This window comes from Rhamphochromis longiceps, linkage group LG1, assembly GCF_057381845.1.
Source record: "Rhamphochromis longiceps isolate RC_006_pf linkage group LG1, R_longiceps_female_GT1.1, whole genome shotgun sequence".
Taxonomy (NCBI): domain Eukaryota; kingdom Metazoa; phylum Chordata; class Actinopteri; order Cichliformes; family Cichlidae; genus Rhamphochromis; species Rhamphochromis longiceps.
In genome coordinates this window covers 33,354,399-33,372,356 of record NC_140557.1, presented here as the reverse complement: position 1 = coordinate 33,372,356, position 17,958 = coordinate 33,354,399, and the positions used below count along the sequence as shown (strand labels likewise).

At 40.6% G+C, this 17,958-nt stretch overlaps 1 protein-coding gene across 1 annotated transcript; it reads left to right on the top strand.

Moving 5' to 3' along the window:
* Positions 1-7,908: 7,908 nt before the first annotated feature.
* Positions 7,909-12,461, top strand: slc35c1 (solute carrier family 35 member C1). Its single transcript, XM_085407607.1, has 2 exons — positions 7,909-8,557; positions 10,054-12,461. The coding sequence occupies exons 1-2, from the start codon at positions 7,909-7,911 to the stop codon at positions 10,632-10,634; spliced, it is 1,230 nt and encodes a 409-aa protein (XP_085263733.1). The 3' UTR covers positions 10,635-12,461.
* The last annotated feature ends 5,497 nt before the right edge of the window (positions 12,462-17,958 follow it).

Below are 17,958 nucleotides of genomic sequence, written 5' to 3'. Positions count from 1 at the left end.
GTAAAAGACAGCTTTAATGCAACATGACCATTCAAACAACAGTTGCTTTCTAAAACATCAGATTTGCATTGGATTCAGTACCACATACGAAAGTGACCCAGGTCAGATTTGAAAATATCGGATTTGTGCTGTTCACACTGTCATACCATGATCGGATATGGGTCGCATAGGGTCAAAAATGTCGGATTTGATGCGCTTTCGCCTGCAGTGTGAACGTAGTCTTAGTTTTGTTCTGTTTGAGTTCAGCATTAAAGCTGTTTGAGTTCACGTTTGTCTCCGGAGTCTGCACTTTGGGTGCTCCATTTCACCACTCCTGCCTGCACACTAGTGATGGTGAGATGAAGCCTTGTGATGAACTGAAGCTTTCCATCCAACTGGTCGACTCATGGTTCGAAGCATTGTGATGATTCATTGGCTCTACTGCGCCATCAAGTGGACGATTAAAGTCAAATAGGCTCAATGATTATAATGATGTGATGTGAAAACCTCTAAACTTAATAAATAAATTGTTTTCATGGTTATTTATCCCGAATATTTTCTCAGTATGTCTGATATAAAAGAGAAAGTGGAAACTATCAGGACAGAGTTTTGGTATGATTGTTTAAGTGTGTAATCATGCTTATGTACATCTGGATAATGACACAAAATGAGATCTAAATGTTGCCAGACTGGGGAAAATCTTCTCTTTCTTGCTGGTTCCATCGAAGAAGAAATGCTCAAGTAAGTATGTAACTGGGACTTAATCCAATTCCACAACACAATGTGATGGGGGAATCAGCTGTGTTTGGTTGCCCAATTTATTTAGAATCTGGCGAATTCGAATCTCACTCCATACTTAACCAAAGCAAGCCTCAATAGGCGCTTCACAAAACTACCCCGAGATTACCCGATACACAGGACACTAGCTTTCCCCTCTTCTCTTCACCCTGCACACCCCTGACTTCTGCTACAACTCTGAATCATGCCATATTGGTGTTTGCTCTCTCTGCTGTGTTTTTGGTGGTGTTTTTGAGTAGCTTATCTGCTTAGCAATTTAATTAAAAACTTTTAAATTAGGGATGCAACGATACCAATTTTTTCAAACCGATACGATACCGATACTTGGATCTGAGTACTTACCGATACAGAGTACAAAAACCAATACTTCTACCACACACACATACACACAAATGCAATGAATTGGAAGACAGGTTTTATTTATTCTCTGCCGATAATAATATCTTAATAAAAATGACCACAAAAAAATTTCAAGTGAAAAATAAACACTTCTGTTAAATTATTGCAGTCTCCACATTGTAATTTAACAAAATATCACTGAACTATTGGCACTGTCTCAAGCTTTAAGAATAATAAATTAATACTTCTGTTGGGAATAAAATAAATACAAATTAGGTTTGAGAATAAAATAAACTTTTAAATTGTTGCAGAGTGTTCATATTGTAAACAAACAAACAAAATAACGAAAGTATTTGGCATTGACGAACGAACTCCCCATCTGCCCGTGGATCATCAGTCCACTGTGCCGTTAAACCGAGGACTGACATCGCGCACACACTGCTTGTCTTTACCTCTTTAGAAAGTTTTGGCACCATTATCTCCCTGATGTGTCGGCGGCTGGGAATTTCATATCGCAGCTCGAGTATGCTGAGAAGATGGTGCAATCCTATGTTTTCCACGACCGGCATTGGCTGGTCATCCAGAGCGATAAAATGAGTCAGAGCCTCCGTTATTTTAACTGCCCGTGGATTTTCTATTGACATTTTTCATTGCTTTTCCAAAACCTGAGTTAAAGTTGGCTGTTCCGGTCAACACTGCTGACATTTTGTTTAGCCTAGCTACAGCAGCCTCCAGTTTCTCTTTTTTTTTTAAATCTGAAGCTGCCAGTCTCACTCGTCTAACCCTGTGCCTGTTTAGCACGAGATGTCCCCCTAGTGGCCAATCTAAAAAACTACAACAAAAATGACAATCCACCCTCTGATTAATGAAATAAGTTAGTATCGGTTCATGGTATCGGTTAACTTTTACGAATATGAGTACACACACATTTTACAGTATCGGCCCCGATACCCGATACCAGTATCGGTATTGGTGCATCCCTATTTTAAATACATTCTTTTTTCATAGTATAATCTTCATGTGTTTCATACGAAGCACACTTTCTGTGTACTCACTACCAAAGTATTCACTCACTGTGTGTGTACTATTTCGCTAACTTAGCTTAGCTCGTAGCTAACTCACTATCACCATGGCTACTTCACCTGTCCGTCCTGCACTGTCCTACTTATTGTGTCAGATGTTTAGTTACTCCTCGGCCTCCTTTAGCAGTAATGATACTTGTTCATGTGTCTAACCGTTTTTCCCCACTCGGCGAAACACCCGGGTCAAACTCTGGTAATTGGTGATTCTGTTCTCAGACATGTGAAGCTAGAGACACCGGCAACCATAGTCACTGTTTTCAATCAATGTTTAATCATCAAAGTGAGCTGCAGGTGACCCTCGATGCAAAGTGAGTTTGACATCCCTTATCTATAGGCTTGGATTTCACCAACAACCACATGTGGACACATCTTTACTCACTGCCCCTTATGTGATTACTCCTCTGTTTTAATCCTATTAGTTGTGCAGCACAGGTCCACCCTTGTTACTTTTAAAAGTGCTTATAAATAAATTGGCTTCACTTATGAATACTGGGTGATGGTGACTTCATTCATTTGTATTAAGAAATAAAAATTTTTGTCTCTGTGCTTGGACTTCCAGCAAGCCTGTAGAGGATATGCTTGGATATATGCACCTCTACCAAGATGATAGTTCAGGTGTTGTTGTACCTTAGACCCTAGTTAATTGGCAAACAACATATAGTATGACGTTTTGTTATTTACAGGTTTAATATTTTAATTAAAAAATGAGAGAGCAGGCTACTATGGGGAACATGGCTGCCACTGCTGTGGAAGACCAGCTCCACAGCTGAAGTCAGGTAGTTCACATCCCCCTGGTGTTCAGCCAGAGCCACCTGGAGAGCCTGAGGAGTAGCAGAGCGACAGATAGACAGTATGTGGGAAGGGAAAGAACAATTAATAGTCATCAGCTAGCAGGCCACAACCAAGCTCTACCCTCAGCCTGCAGGCCACAACCTGGCTCTACCATCAGCTAGCAGGCCACAACCAGGCTCCACCACCAGCCAAAAGTCAGGCTCCACTATCACCTAGCAGGCCACAACCAGGCTCTACCATCAGCTAGCAGGCCACAACCAGGCTCTACCATCAGTTAGCAGTAGGGTTGCCAACCGTCCCTTAAAAAACGGAATCGTCCCGTATTTCGAAACAAAAGTACACGTCCCGTATTGAGCTAATAAGGGACGCACTTTGTCCCGTAATACAGTGAGAATTAAAAGTAGTCTATAAATGTTAATGGAATTAACGCTTTGTTTGAAAACATAATTCCCGGCCCCTCTCCTGCTTTGTGACCAATGAGCTGACAGCACACTTATGACAATTCGAGTATGACAATTCAGGTTACTGCTCATCTCATTGGTTGAGGAAAGGTCGCTTGCGGAGAAAATACCGGAAGACAACAGATGACCACAACAACAAGCATGGCCAACAGGGAAACAAACGCCGACACTGTGGTGCAAGTCTCGGACGACAGTACACCTAAAGCTGGGCAGACACTGTGCGATTTTTTTCAGTCACGTTATTCAGCTCCTGCTCAAACTGCACGATTGACTCGCAGGGGTTAGAAGTTGGTAGGTCACGTGCAGGGTCTCACACTATACCGCCCGATGCTCTGATGCGACCTGAGTGCTCACACTGTGCCTCCATAAAATGAAGGTTATAACAGAAAATCTGTCGCTCCCCCTCTCTGTCTTTCACTCACACACACACGCCACCACCATCAACTTTGCTAAATTGCTAATGAAAAACATTGATCAGGCAGGTGTGATTGAGCAGCAATGTAAATCCAACTATTTTCACGGTTGTTGTGGTCGTGATAATTTTGTGATGCCACATCGAAAAGGCTCGGCTGAGCTTTCCAAAGTTCTACAAGTTGTGCCTCCATATAATTTTAAGTTAAGCAGGACAGAGTTCTTTTAAAGAAAGATTTACTTATATTCTCAAAAGTTAAGCATGACAGGCTTCTGTTTAAGAAAGAGACCTGTTTTACTGTGTTAATGTTGTCATTTTGAGCTAAAAATAAATGGCTAAATGATCATTTGTTTCCCATATGGTCATATCACAAAGAATATGCATCTGCTTAAATCAAATTCAAGTCAAATGGTTAAAAAATAATTTCACACACACAAAAAAAAGAGCGACAAAATTCACCACACTGGGAAGGGTGAACTGGGTTGCCTGGCCCTGGCCACGAGGTGTCCCTTATTTATTTTTCAGGGAGTTGGCAACCCTAGTTAGCAGGCCACAACCAGGCTCCACCATCAACCAGCAGGCCACCAAGCCAGGCTCCACCATCAGCCAGCAGGCCGCACAGCCAGGCTCTACCATCAGTTAGCTGGTCCAGCCAGCAGACCACAACCTGGCTCCACCATCAGCTAGCTGGTCCAGCCAGCAGGCCACAACCAGGCTCTACCATCAGCCAGCAGGCCACAACCAGGCTCCACCATCAGCCCACAGCCAGGCTCCACTATCACCTAGCAGGCCACAACCAGGCTCTACCACAGGTCTACCGGGTCTATCTATCAGTCAGCATGTTATCCTCAGTAGCCTTTTTTCCTTTATTGCTTTTATTGACAGATTTTTGTCTACATGAGGTGCAGGAACAGTCTGTGGAGCAAGAGACACCATACTTCTTACTCCTCTCAAAGGGAACAAGGTGGGATTTTACATCTTTTAGAAGCTTCTCAAACGTGATCATCAGCAGAGATCTCATTTCAACTGATTTAACTGATTTATTCATTCCATATCACTGGTTTATTTCCCAATCCTCTCATCCCCCCAAAGAGATTGGGCACTAAGAGAAATCAGTCTGTAATCCTACAAAAAAAATCTGTGAAAAGAAAATGTTTTATTGTTCTTCTGCTTCTTTTATCTGGAAATGTGCAACCTAATCCCGGTCCAGATTGCAAATGCTTAAGTACTCCTTGTGATTTTAAAACTCAGAAGTCTTCTTCCCAAACTTGATTTTGTGAAAATTTGGATGAAAGAGTTAGATACTGATATTCTTATATTATCAGAAACCTGGCTTACTAAATCAATTACTGACAAAGACATTGCAATAACGGGCTATAATCTTTTCCGTTGCGACCGCCCCAGAAAGGGTGGCGGTGTTGCAATTTATGTAAAAAGCAAATTCCATGTTACTGTCGATTCATCGGTATCTGTTTGTAAACAGTTTGAACTTCTTGCCCTCAAGCTCCAACTTTTCAAGGGCTATTTTATTACCATTGTGGGCTGTTATAGATCCCCCTCAGCTAGTAGTGAGGCTTTAGTTTCACTTAATGAACAACTATCTACTTTAGATTTTAATGAAATTGTGCTGGCCGGAGATTTCAACTGGGACTAGTTGTCCTCTGCCTCAGACAGTTTTAAATCCATGTGTGATTCATATAATCTCACACAACTAATTTACAGCACAACTCGTCCAAATCTTAAATGCCCAGAAAAGTCATCACTTATTGATTTATTTTTAACTAATATGCCGTATAAATATTCTCACACTGGGGTTTTCGCAAATGATATCAGTGACCACTGTGTGGTAGCTGTAGTCAGACAATCGAAGCTCCCAAAATCAAGGCCACAAATAGTTTTTAAACGAGATTTTAAGCATTTCTGTGAGCAAACTTTCTTTCATGATTTATGGGACTATAACTGGAGTAGAATCTACCTGACAACTGATCTTGAGCTGGCATGGAATTATTTTTATGATACTTTTATCAAAATTATAAATAAACATGCCCCCATCCGCAAATTTAGAGTAAAATGCAGAAACAACCCTTGGTTTTCTCCTCAGCTCTCCAGTCTACTCAAAAAAAGGGATGCTGCCTGGGCTAAGGCCAGAAAAACTAAATCCGAAGTGGATTGGCTGATTTTTAGACAGCTCAGAAACTGTTCTACTTCCTTAATTAAAAAGGCCAAATCAGAATTCTATCTTTCAAATACTACTAAACATTTGAACGATCCTAGAAAATTCTGGAAAATAATAAAATCTTCTTATGGGGACATAACTACAAATGAGATGCCAACTTTTGTTGTAAAAGACTCCTGCACTTTAACAGAGAAATGTGACATTCTAAACTGCTTTAATGAGCATTTTGTTTCTTCAGGATCTCTATTTGAATCTTTATATCCAGATTTAAAACAGCTTAATCAACAAGAGGCTCTCTCTGCAACCGTTTAAACTGAATCTGTGGTCCAACCCTTCAGTTTTTCTCCACTAAATGTTTTTGAGGTCCACAGGGCTTTAAATCTGTTGGATCTAAATAAATCTGCAGGACCAGTCAACTTGATCCCTATTTTTTTAAGTTGGCTGCAGATTTTATAGCAGAACCAATAACTTACATTTTTAATCTTAGCCTCTCAAACAGTGAGATCCCTGTAATATGGAAATCTGCCTATGTTCTCCCTTTGCTGAAAGGAGGTGATCCTTCAGATGTTAATAACTACAGGCCCATATCTAAATTGTGTGTTCTAGCAAAAGTTCTAGAAAAGTTCATTAGTGAACAATTGAAAGACTTTTTGGACAAAAATTCAGTTCTTTCCCAACATCAGTCAGGATTCAGAAAACAACACAGCACAATAACTGGTGCTATTACAGTTTTTTACAGCCGCTAGGACACATTTCTCAATACTTAGGTCACTTTTGCAAAACTCTTCACACAATTCTCCTAACTGACCTTCAGCTTGGCAAAGCAGTTCATTTCACATTCAAAATGCACTACAACTACCAAAACACTTTATTCAGGTCTCAAATAAACTCATTCTTCCAGAACACTAAGGTTGAGAGTCGACAAACACACTTTGTCACCCACAAAACAATGAGCTAAAAAACACTAACAACATGTAGCATTACACAGTGTTTTCTTGTGTAAAACAAGGACACATCTCTCTTTATAATTTCAATATATGTTACTGGAATGAATCAGACATCATGCAGAATTCGTTAATATTTGTTTATGTATTTTTATTTTTTTGCACTAAGTAATCCCAAAATACAAGAATTTGTATACACACCATCCACTGATACACATACAATAGTAATGCTAATCTACTCGGTCTTCTCCATTTGGCCACAGGTTCTCATCCATATCACATCTTATGTCATCTAGGGCAATACACCTAGGAAATAATCTTCTGGCATGCCAGAATTGAAGGAGTTGAAAAATTGAAGGAGTAACACCTGTGTAGATGTTCATCTACAATGAGAATCAGCTGTGGCTGGTTAAACTGCATTTTTAGATTTAAAATATGTTTCAATAAAATATTGCTGTTGAATTTTGCTGTCTTTTTAAGTTTTGCATTGTGTTATTGTTTTGGCCATAAGTTTAACAGTTTTGAAAACAGTATGTAAGTACATGCCAAATGTCCTGTACATACAAAGATTTTTGGCAGTTGTTTGTTTGGCAGGGACAAACTGGGCATGTCTTTAAATTAAATAGAGGTCGTTCAAACAAGGAAGTTGTGGCGTTTAATGAGTCTTCCGGTTGGAGCCGAAGCCTTTCAAAGTAAACGTAAAGCTTAGAGCAAATGTTCACTTAATGAAAGAAGAGAATACAATAATAACGATTTACAGTATTCACTTTTTAACAACAGAAGCCAAAGATTAGCAATTAGCCTGTTAAAGCAGAGTAAAACATAAAATCTGTTTGCAAAGTATTTTTAATGGGAATACGAAACGATTTCTGACAGGCTTGAATTGGGCTTTTATGTTGAAAAGATCAGATCGGAAATCTCTTAGATGACGGCACTGACCAAACAGCAGTCATGTTTGGCTTTTTCATACAGTCAGTTTGCTGGTCTTGAGCGGCGTATTAGCTCATGTAAATGTCCCAGCTTTTACTCAGGTTCGTTTTCTTCATCTGCACTCATGAACAGGACACAGCTGAAGCGCTCCAGCATCTTGAGGATGGCTTTGAGCGGTTCTGAAATGATGGACCGGGACGAATCCAGAGAGACTTTCGTATTTCGAGCAGTGAGAATAGCAGCTGTGGTTGCGCTATACTGGTTTATCTCGATAACGATGGTGTTCCTCAATAATCACCTGCTGGACAACAAAGACTTGGACGCGCCGTTGTTCGTCACTTTTTATCAGTGTGTGGTCACTGTGGCACTTTGCTGGCTCATGCAGCTGCTATCAAAAATGTGCCCCCGACTCATCGACTTCCCCTCGGTCAGGTTTGACGTGAAGCTGTCCCGGGAGGTCCTACCGCTGTCCATCGTGTTCATCGGCATGATCACCTTCAACAACTTGTGCCTGAAACATCTCGGGGTGGCTTTCTACACGATCGGCCGCTCTCTGAGCACAGTTTTCAATGTGCTGTTATCATACATTATCCTGAAACAAACCACGTCTTTCAGGGCTCTGGCGTGCTGTGGGATCATATTAGGTGCGTTTACCCTGACATGTTCCTTATAATGATTTTCACGTGATAATTGGTCACTGGCTGTAAATAAGTCTGCACTTAGTTTCTCCTTTCAGAAAGCTAAATGACACCAACAGTGGTGGAAACGGACACTCGGTTCTGCATAATAATAATAATAATAATAATAATAATAATAATAATACCGACTATATATATATCTATATCTCACTTTTAAAATAGAGCGTTTTCTCAGCTGTAATTCGTTTACTCTGGTCTGAATCAGTTCGTGAGTTTGTAAACTCCAAGCGAAATGCTTCACTACAAATCACGTGACAATTTTCAGTCTGCATATTGGCCAAACGTTTATGAGGCGGGAGCAACAAAAGTAAAAACAGGAAGACGGTGCTGTGAGTGGAGAACCTGAAAATTTTACCTTCATTTCATGGATAACTGCTAGCCTGGAATACGTCTATCGTACCTCGCCACATCTCAAAAGACAAAGCATTTGTTACTACTCACTAGCTGCTGACAGGCAGCTTTTTTCGTTCCTCTCTAAAACTCACTGCCATACTATGATTTGACAGTTCAGGCCTGCCATGGTGACCCATGTGCAAATCTTTGCAAATTTTCTGCACCTACTTACATTTCGCTTGCAAAATGTGAAGAAATGAAGGGTTGTTTAAGACTTTTGCACAGAACTGTATGAAACGAAGAAAATATGAAATATAACACTCAGAAGGTTTGCAGGCCAATAGAAGTTTTTAGTTTGCTGTGCTGTAAATACAGCCTGGATAATACTCGATTTTAGAGAACTGCATCAAATTTTAGGGAGGGAAAAGTTATAGTGTTAATACTATACTATTCAAAATGTTTCCATACTGGGATAGCCTAGAAATGGGCATTGTCATGGAATTTTCACATTGTCAGATTACACTCTTTTCTCTTTTTTTATATTTTTTTCATGCACCTTAGAAGTAGGTCAGGTTGTCACAGAAACTCAGTTTCTACAATAACCTGGAAGTGGGAAATAAACTCCCTGGTGTGTCCCTGTTTCCTGACACAAACTGCGTGCGTGTGCAGAGCTGTACCACATGTGACAGCCACAGGGCTCACTTTCCATGTTGGCTTTCTCGTTCTAATCACTTCCAGGAAACTGGTGGGTGGAGTTGACCTAGTTTATGTAGCACACCTGAACAGGCTGGACTTAAGGCACCATGAAACAGCCTTACCAGAACCTCTCATTGGCTCTTCTCTGCTCTGCTCACCCTCCCAATTCACACTGATCACATGCATACACTCATACCTCGTGTATGTTAACATTCATAAACATTGCAACACTTCATATCACCCTAAGACTGTGCAGTTTCCATCCTTTGTCACATTGTTTTGAGCTGGGGTTTTTTTTGCCACACGCAGTGTTACAGTGACAGGATAGGGTTACACTGAATGGGTGTAGATTAAAAATGAAATACTAGATATTTAAGTGTTTAAAATATTTGATTGTATGTTGTGCTTTCCAGGTGGTTTCTGGCTTGGTGTGGACCAGGAAGGCATCACAGGGTCCCTCTCCTGGACAGGCATATTTTTTGGGGTGCTGGCTAGCGCCTGCGTCTCTCTCAATGCCATCTATACTAAGAAGGTAATGCCTGCCCTGGATGGAAACATCTGGAAACTGTCCTACTATAACAACATTAACGCCTGCGTCCTCTTCCTCCCTCTCATCCTTGTGTTCGGAGAGTTGGGCCAGCTCATCAAGTTCAGCCGTCTCACTGACATCAGCTTTTGGGGAATGATGACTCTCGGAGGAGTGTTTGGTTTCGCCATAGGCTATGTTACAGGGCTCCAGATCAAATATACAAGCCCGCTCACGCATAATGTCTCAGGGACTGCAAAGGCCTGTGCACAGACAGTCATCGCAGTAGTGTACAACTCTTCCACTAAAACCCTGCTGTGGTGGACCAGTAACATGATGGTTCTTGGTGGTTCGTCTGCTTATACTTGGGTAAAAAGTCTAGAAATGAAGAAGAGTCCCAACACAGTCCCTCAGGACTCAGCAAAGGAAAAATTGCTTTCAGGGGATAAAGAAAACCAAGCAGTGTAAGTTATTAAACTTTGGCGTTTTATCTATGTGGGCTGAGAATGTTGTGACAGTACAAAGGAAGTAACTTTTATTCCAGAGGAAAAAGGAAAGTAAGTTAATTATGATATTTGTGGAACCTGTCTTTTTGTTTTTGTTTGTTTTTATGTGACAAATGTCGAGAGGTTAGGGGAATTGGTAATTTGTTGAAGTTTATTGAAGATGTGAGGGACAAGGTAATCAGAAACCTTGTGTAACTGATTGATCTACTACAGGCCTTTTTTATCCTTAAGGAAAGCAGTCCATGAATGTTTTAGTCTGTTACAGTTTTGAACTGTACACCATTTACTACTTGCTTTTGAACTAAATAATACTGGAAATTAAAAGTAAATATTGTCATGAGATATATTCATTTCATAATCACATTTCCAAACAAATGTGAAGCAGATCAGGAAAAGGACCTGTTTGAATATGTGAATATGTATTTTCATATGCCACAGTTTACTATAACTGCACCTGGTTTATTCAAAAGAAGCTACTTGAAAAGGTTTTATAATTTGTGATCTCGCTTTTTAAGGTGTCATAAAATCATCGCAGCATTTAAGTTTAACAGAATGAAAGATTGTAATTTATGGTCTCTTTGCTAATGAAATGATAGTTTTCACATGTACTCTTTTGATTTACAGTTGACAAATGAAATGTATAGTTTTTATTAGTGGTGCAACGGATCATGGTTGATCCGTAATCCGAACCGATCCCACTCCACGGTTTGGTACGCACGTGATCCGAAGATTCGAAAAAGAAGAGGAAAAAAAAGTATGTGTATGGTGCGCGTGGTGGGTCAAGCTATAGTTATGGCCAGCGCTAGCGGTCCAAGTGGAGGAGCGGAGGAGTTTGCGGTATTTAAGCAGCCCTTTGCTGCCCAGTCCGACCGGGCTAAAGCTATTACAAAAGCTATTGGGGTGTTTAGCTGCAGACTGGAGGCCGTATTCCGTTGTGCAAAACAAGGGGTTTAAACTATGATATCCCGTTCGCGTCCACTTTAGTGGCAAGATCGTTCCAAGCATGTATGAGCAGGAGAAGATTTAAGTTATGGCTGAACTGTCCCAGGCATCTTCTGTTGCCCTAACTACTACAAATGGGTGGACCTCCAGGGCAACGGAAAGCTACGTGACCGTGACAGCTCATTATATCACAGCAGAGTACGATATAATGAGCGGTATGTATTATTGTAGGGTCTACCTTACAATATAAAGCGCCTTAAGGCGACTGTTATTGTGATTTGGAGATTTATAAATAAAATTGAATTGAATTGAGTGGTAGATACAAAGACTGTACTCCCTATATTGTACCATTTTTTTTTTTTAATAATTGCGTGGAATGAAAAAAAAATACTTCAATAAGTAAATAATGTTCAATTTTTGTCTTTTTTCTTTTTTCTTTTTTTTTTTTGCTGATCCGAAAATTGATGCGATCCGTGACTTAAAACCGTGATCCGATCCGAACCGTGAGATTTTTGATCCGTTGCACCACTAATTTTTATACAGACATTTTCCATAGATCAAAAGTCCAGAGCAAATGTAGTAAAGTTTGAGTTTTGACATCATTTCCTGTGTGACACTTGTTAAGAAAATGTTAAAGGCCAGCCTCATTTTCCTCATTTCCCTTTCACTTCCCTGTGCGATAAATGAACCTGGTTGTCATGTCAGTAGCTCATTTGGGACATGGGAAAGAAGATCAGTCATTGTGACATATTTTCTTCCACTTAATGTGGCTGATTCTTGGCACATGGAGAAGTTTCCCTGAAACATAAAGCTATTTGATATGAATGAATAAAAGCTAAGAAATGACTCTTATAAAACAATGTTTCTTTATTAAATGTATATGATGAACTTTAGTCATTTTCAGTATATTTATTTATCTACATAGTTCTCTAGTATCTCTCAATAACCTTTTTTCAGTACTTTACTTATTTTAAAATAACAAATTTATGTTTTGTTTTTTTCTTACAAAATTTGTCAATATTTTCTGATTGAAAATTCTTAAACACAACACCAAAGATGTGTGCTACAACGCTATGTAGAGCTTAAAGTCTGTTTTCTTCTACCTTCTATCAAGGTGGCTCTCTTTTCACCAGGAAAAATCACCATGGTAACTTATGCTGAATACATAAACTAGATGGGAGCAAGTCATGTTTAGAGTCTTGAACTTTCACCGATTCTTTATTTACAGCATGTTGCGTTATACAGACTCTCTGCTGGGCCAGTATGCTTTATATGTGAAAGTTGTTACCAACATCGTGGATGAAGCCCAGCTGTAACGCTGTAGCCGCTAAGACTGCATCACATTAGCACTGAAACTTGCATGCATTCAGCTGATGCAAAAAATACTGATGTTTTCGGTACTTCGCCCTAACCCTCTACTGCGTAGCGTTGCCCTAAGGCAGCAAACCACATTTTCATGCCTCACAAAAAAAAAAAAAACTTTTTTTTTTTTCTCAACTAATGCTACCAGGCACATCTCTTTCCAATAAAATGATGAATTGAAGGTGGTGTGACTTTCATTTGGGGGGGGTCCCTTTCTGCAAGCTGCAGTACATGAGAGGCATCCCCATTAGGAGGTAAGATAAAGATCACTATTTTACATGTTTATAGTGAAATAAATGTATATAAAAATATTTGTATGTGCATGAATATGTTAAGAAGCATATTTGATTGTTTGTTCTACTTTTTAAAATTTATTTATACAGTAAAACTTAATTTTCATTCGTTGCCTCAAGGCAACACTGTGCAGTTAGCCTAGTTTTTTTTCAGGCAATAAAATGCACTAGCATATGTGTGTAGAGATGTGTTTGTGTGCATTTATATGATCATAGTCAATGTTTTTTACTTTACAATCTACTGGTGATTACAGGACACGGACGTAAAAACCTTTTATTGAAGGAAACCAAGGGAATGTGCATTTTCTGTCCTCAGAAAGTGAGGACAGCGAGCTTTCGGGGAGTGACAGTGAAGTAGTGGATCCCTGAATCAGGTTTCAGGGACACTTGGGCGCTCAGGGGTCAGTTGGTAAAGTAATTGTGTGTGTGTGTGGACGTGTATTATTTATTGTTGTGGGGACACAAATCTGTTTACAAACATTGTGAGGTCTCGCCTACTTTATGGGGACAAATTGCAAGGAAAATCATTAAATTTTAGGGTGAAGGCTTGAGTCAGGGTTAGGGTAAGGTTAGGTTTAGGATAAGGTTTGGGTTAGGTTCAGGCAGGGACTTGTGATGGGTGGGGTCAGGATAAGTCTCCAGGAAATAAATGTAAGTTAATGTAAAGTCCCCAGATGTGATGGAAACACAATGTGTGTGTGTGTGTTTGTGTGTGTATGTGTGTGTGTGCATGGGCATGGGGTTAGGGTCAAATGTTGCATGTATTTTGGTGTTTTATTGTTCTGTGAAATGTTTACATTGTTTATTTATTGTTTGTTCATCCTTGTTGTAATAATAAAGCTTATTATAGAATAACTTGGTGTTTGACTACCCTTGTTGCACAGTGTTGTCTTGAAGCAACAAACCAATATCTGTTTGGGGGGGGGGGGCAGGGTGTCAAATTTTATGATTGATATATTAATAGGGACCCTAAAGCTCCCCCAAAATTAAAAAGTCATGCAGTAGAATATCTGTTCACCTAAAACACATTTTCCTTTGATCTGCTGAGAAACTAAAGCGATTTTCACAGCGCCTTTGTATGGGACAGTCAGAGCTGAACACAATGAGTAGTCATTAATGTTTAAATTTACCCACTTTAAAGATTCTGAACTCTAAAGTGCAGCTATCATGTTAAAAATAAACAGCATCACCAACAGTGCACTCAGCATTAAAATCAATATATTAGCTTGAATTAAAATGTTAATTTCATCACTCTGCGTGGCAAATCTCAAGATTAACAATTTTATGCAGCATTAATCTCTTAGTTACAGCAGAGTTGGATTTACTTTTTTATTTGTTCTATTCTTTATACATTTTTATCACAATTTTATCGTCATCAAAACATCTGATAGTAAAAGGACTGGCGGGTGCAGGGTTATTTTGACAAAGAGTAATGTGGCACGTGAAGCACCCCTTTTTATGTGGGCACACACAGATCCTAAAGCAGAAGGCCCAGTTTAATGGAGAAAGTTGATAATCGCCATCACAATATCACCGGCTGTGGATTTAGGTTTTGTCGAGCCAAAGAAAGCCTGGCTGTGTTGAACCTTCCATGTAGCAACCCCTCAGCTGCCTTGGTCACTCTCTGACAATACCGGTCATGTTGAAGTCACAGTCATAGTGTTTGCATAGTGCAGTATTAAAAAGTAATGTACTATCATTGGTTACTTTTTGTCAGGCCTGCATTGCTTGTTTGCTTTGCTAAGGCATTAAAACACAGACATGTGAGTTAGTCTACAATGTTATTCTTTTTATCACTAATACATATGACTGTTTTTAGTCAGATAGAAAAATGGTTGTTCATAAACACCCAAAAATGAATAATAAAAATATTTATTCTTCTTTTTAAACTGCAATTCCCTGAAGAGATATAGATGCTGATAATCATGGTACCCCAGGCAGTTTATATAGTAATTTCATCCAGATTGATTAACGCGTTTAAGAGGAGTGACATATGAATTATACTTTGCGTCAAATATACGTTTTAACTTACGGCATAACTGGAACCCAATTTTAATCCTATGCGTCAACGTTCTATGTAACCACGTCGGATCAACAAATGCCACAATGACTTCAACGCCGTGGAAGACTGCAGTGTAGGGACAAAAATAGTTTCCATTCACTATGTAGGTAGGTCTAAGTCAAGCTTTAGGGTAAAAACATTAATTCGCACTCTACAATCATTATAGTGAGATGGTTACATACTAACAGACTATCCTAACTAATGTGTTTATTTTGAATGGCATGCTTATAATAAATTTGGTGAAATGGTAAATGGACTAGTTCTTAATTAGCACTTTTCTACTTGTAGGACTTAAAGAAACTTTATACAGCTTGCCTCATTCACCCATTCATGCAAACACTTTTTTCCTGTGTATTCTGTCCCTCCTGTTATTTCTAAGGCATGTTTTTTATAAGTTTGTTATATGGCGGGTCATAATCATTCGTTCTGTAATTAACTGTTGCAACATGTCAGAAAATATGTTTATTCCTGATCTTGTCTGGGCAAAGCCTGCCATCTAGTGGGTTGACAGGGTAGCACCATGTTAGAGCGCAAGCAGTGGTTTTCTCCCAGCGCTCGACAGGGAAGGTCCATTTGGCTGTGTCTCTGTAAATTCCTGCATCTGACGCCCTTGAAAAGGCATAATCTTTTTACAAAAAAGGAAAATAAGGATCAGTAAAGCTCTGAAGAATGGCACGCGGTCTCCTGAGTGTTTACTGAAGCCATTTTATGTTTAGCTCACTGCATAAGCTGGATAGAGACATTCAGCTGAGGGCAGAAGAGTAAAAAGATTGTCCACGCATCAAGTGCACTGCCAGGATCCTGAGACACTCCAGCGACAGCAATCATGTCCAACCACGGGGACACCTCGCAGCTTTCACAGCTGGAAGTCAGGTCGGAATGCAGATCAGCAGCTTCACGCCGGTCAAACAGCTCAGCAGCTTCACGCCGGTCAAACAGCTCAGCAGCAAGCCTTGCTGCAGCACGAGCACGAGCTGAAGCCGAAGCTGCTCGAGCAAGAGCAGAATATGCCAAACGCCAAATAGACATGGAGGTCGAAAAGGCCCGGATGGAGGCAGCGCTAAATGCTCTGAAGCAGGAGGGAGAAGCAGAAGCAGCACTTGCAGCTGCAAGGGTCCTAGAGGCTGCAGTTCTGGACCAAGCAGAGTCTGTGAAGCCACCAGACATTCCTGCCACAATAGCTGCGGCTGTCAGCCGCACTCAAGAGTATGTAGATACCCACTTCCACAATAACACTAATATGGAAGGTGAGTCAAAACACAGTAGAGAGCAAAAATGTGACTTAGACAACACCCACACTACAGGGCCGGACATATCAGCAGCAGCTGCGCGTGGGTACCCCCCCAGTTCTCCACCTGTTTGGCAGCCCAAACTTCCACCTCCCCATTGGTCCAACTATGTTGGAGCAGCCAAACCACAACGACAAGCAGATGTATCAGACCTCGCTGCCCTCCTCTCGCGTCGTGACCTACTGACAGCAGGACTGACAGTGTTTGATAACAAGCCAGAGACTTATCTAGCATGGAGATCTACGTTTCACAATGCCACTGAAGATTTAAACCTAAAGTGCAGTGAAGAACTCGATCTGCTCACTAAGTGGCTTAGTGGGGAGTCTCTCCAGCATGCTCTGAGAATCAGGGCTGTCCATGTTAACAATCCAGAAACAGGTCTTCAGCGTTTATGGCAAAGGCTAGACAGGATTTATGGCTCATCAGAAGTTATTGAAGCTTCTCTGTTCAAACGCCTAGAGAGCTTTCCCAGAGTTACTCCGAGAGACAATCACCTTCTACAGGAACTTGCAGATCTCCTCCTGGAACTTGAAGCAGCAAAAAACGAAGGATATCTGCCAGGCCTCAGCTTTCTTGACACTCCAAGAGGCATGAACCCAATTGTGGAAAAACTCCCACATACCCTGCAAGAGTCATGGATCAAACAGGGGTCCAAGTATAAGAAAGAACACAGAGTGCACTATCCGCCTTTCTCCTACTTTGTCCAGTTCGTAAATAGCAATGCTGAAATGAAAACTGACCCCAGCTTTATCCTACAAAATTACAGCACTGGGCACATGAGGATAGAAAGGCCACTGGTGAGACAATCACATTTTAGAGCCCCGCTAACAGCAAACAAAACACAGGTTGGCACACCCAGCAACAAATCTAACACTCACTCTCTTGATCCCGACAAACGGTGTCCAGTACACATGAAGCCCCATTCACTTGCAAAATGTAGAGGGTTTAGGATGAAAACACTGGATGAGCGGAAAAGTCTGCTCAAAGGGCTTTCGATCTGTTACAAGTGTCTCTCATCAACAGAACACAGGGCCAAAGACTGTAAAGCTGATATTCGTTGTCTGGAGTGCAAAAGCGATACCCACATCTCCGCCATGCATGCCGGGCCACCCCCTTGGAGAAGTGGGAGCTTTGATTCTACACCAGAGGCACACGGCGGGGAGCCAGACATCCCGAGCTCCACAGTGACTACATCTAACTGCACTGAGGTATGTGGACAGGGACAACAAGGACGGTCTTGTTCTAAAATTTGCATGGTGAAAGTATATCACAGCACAGCCCCTCAAATGAAAACGAAAATGTACGCAATTTTAGACGACCAAAGTAATGTGTCACTGG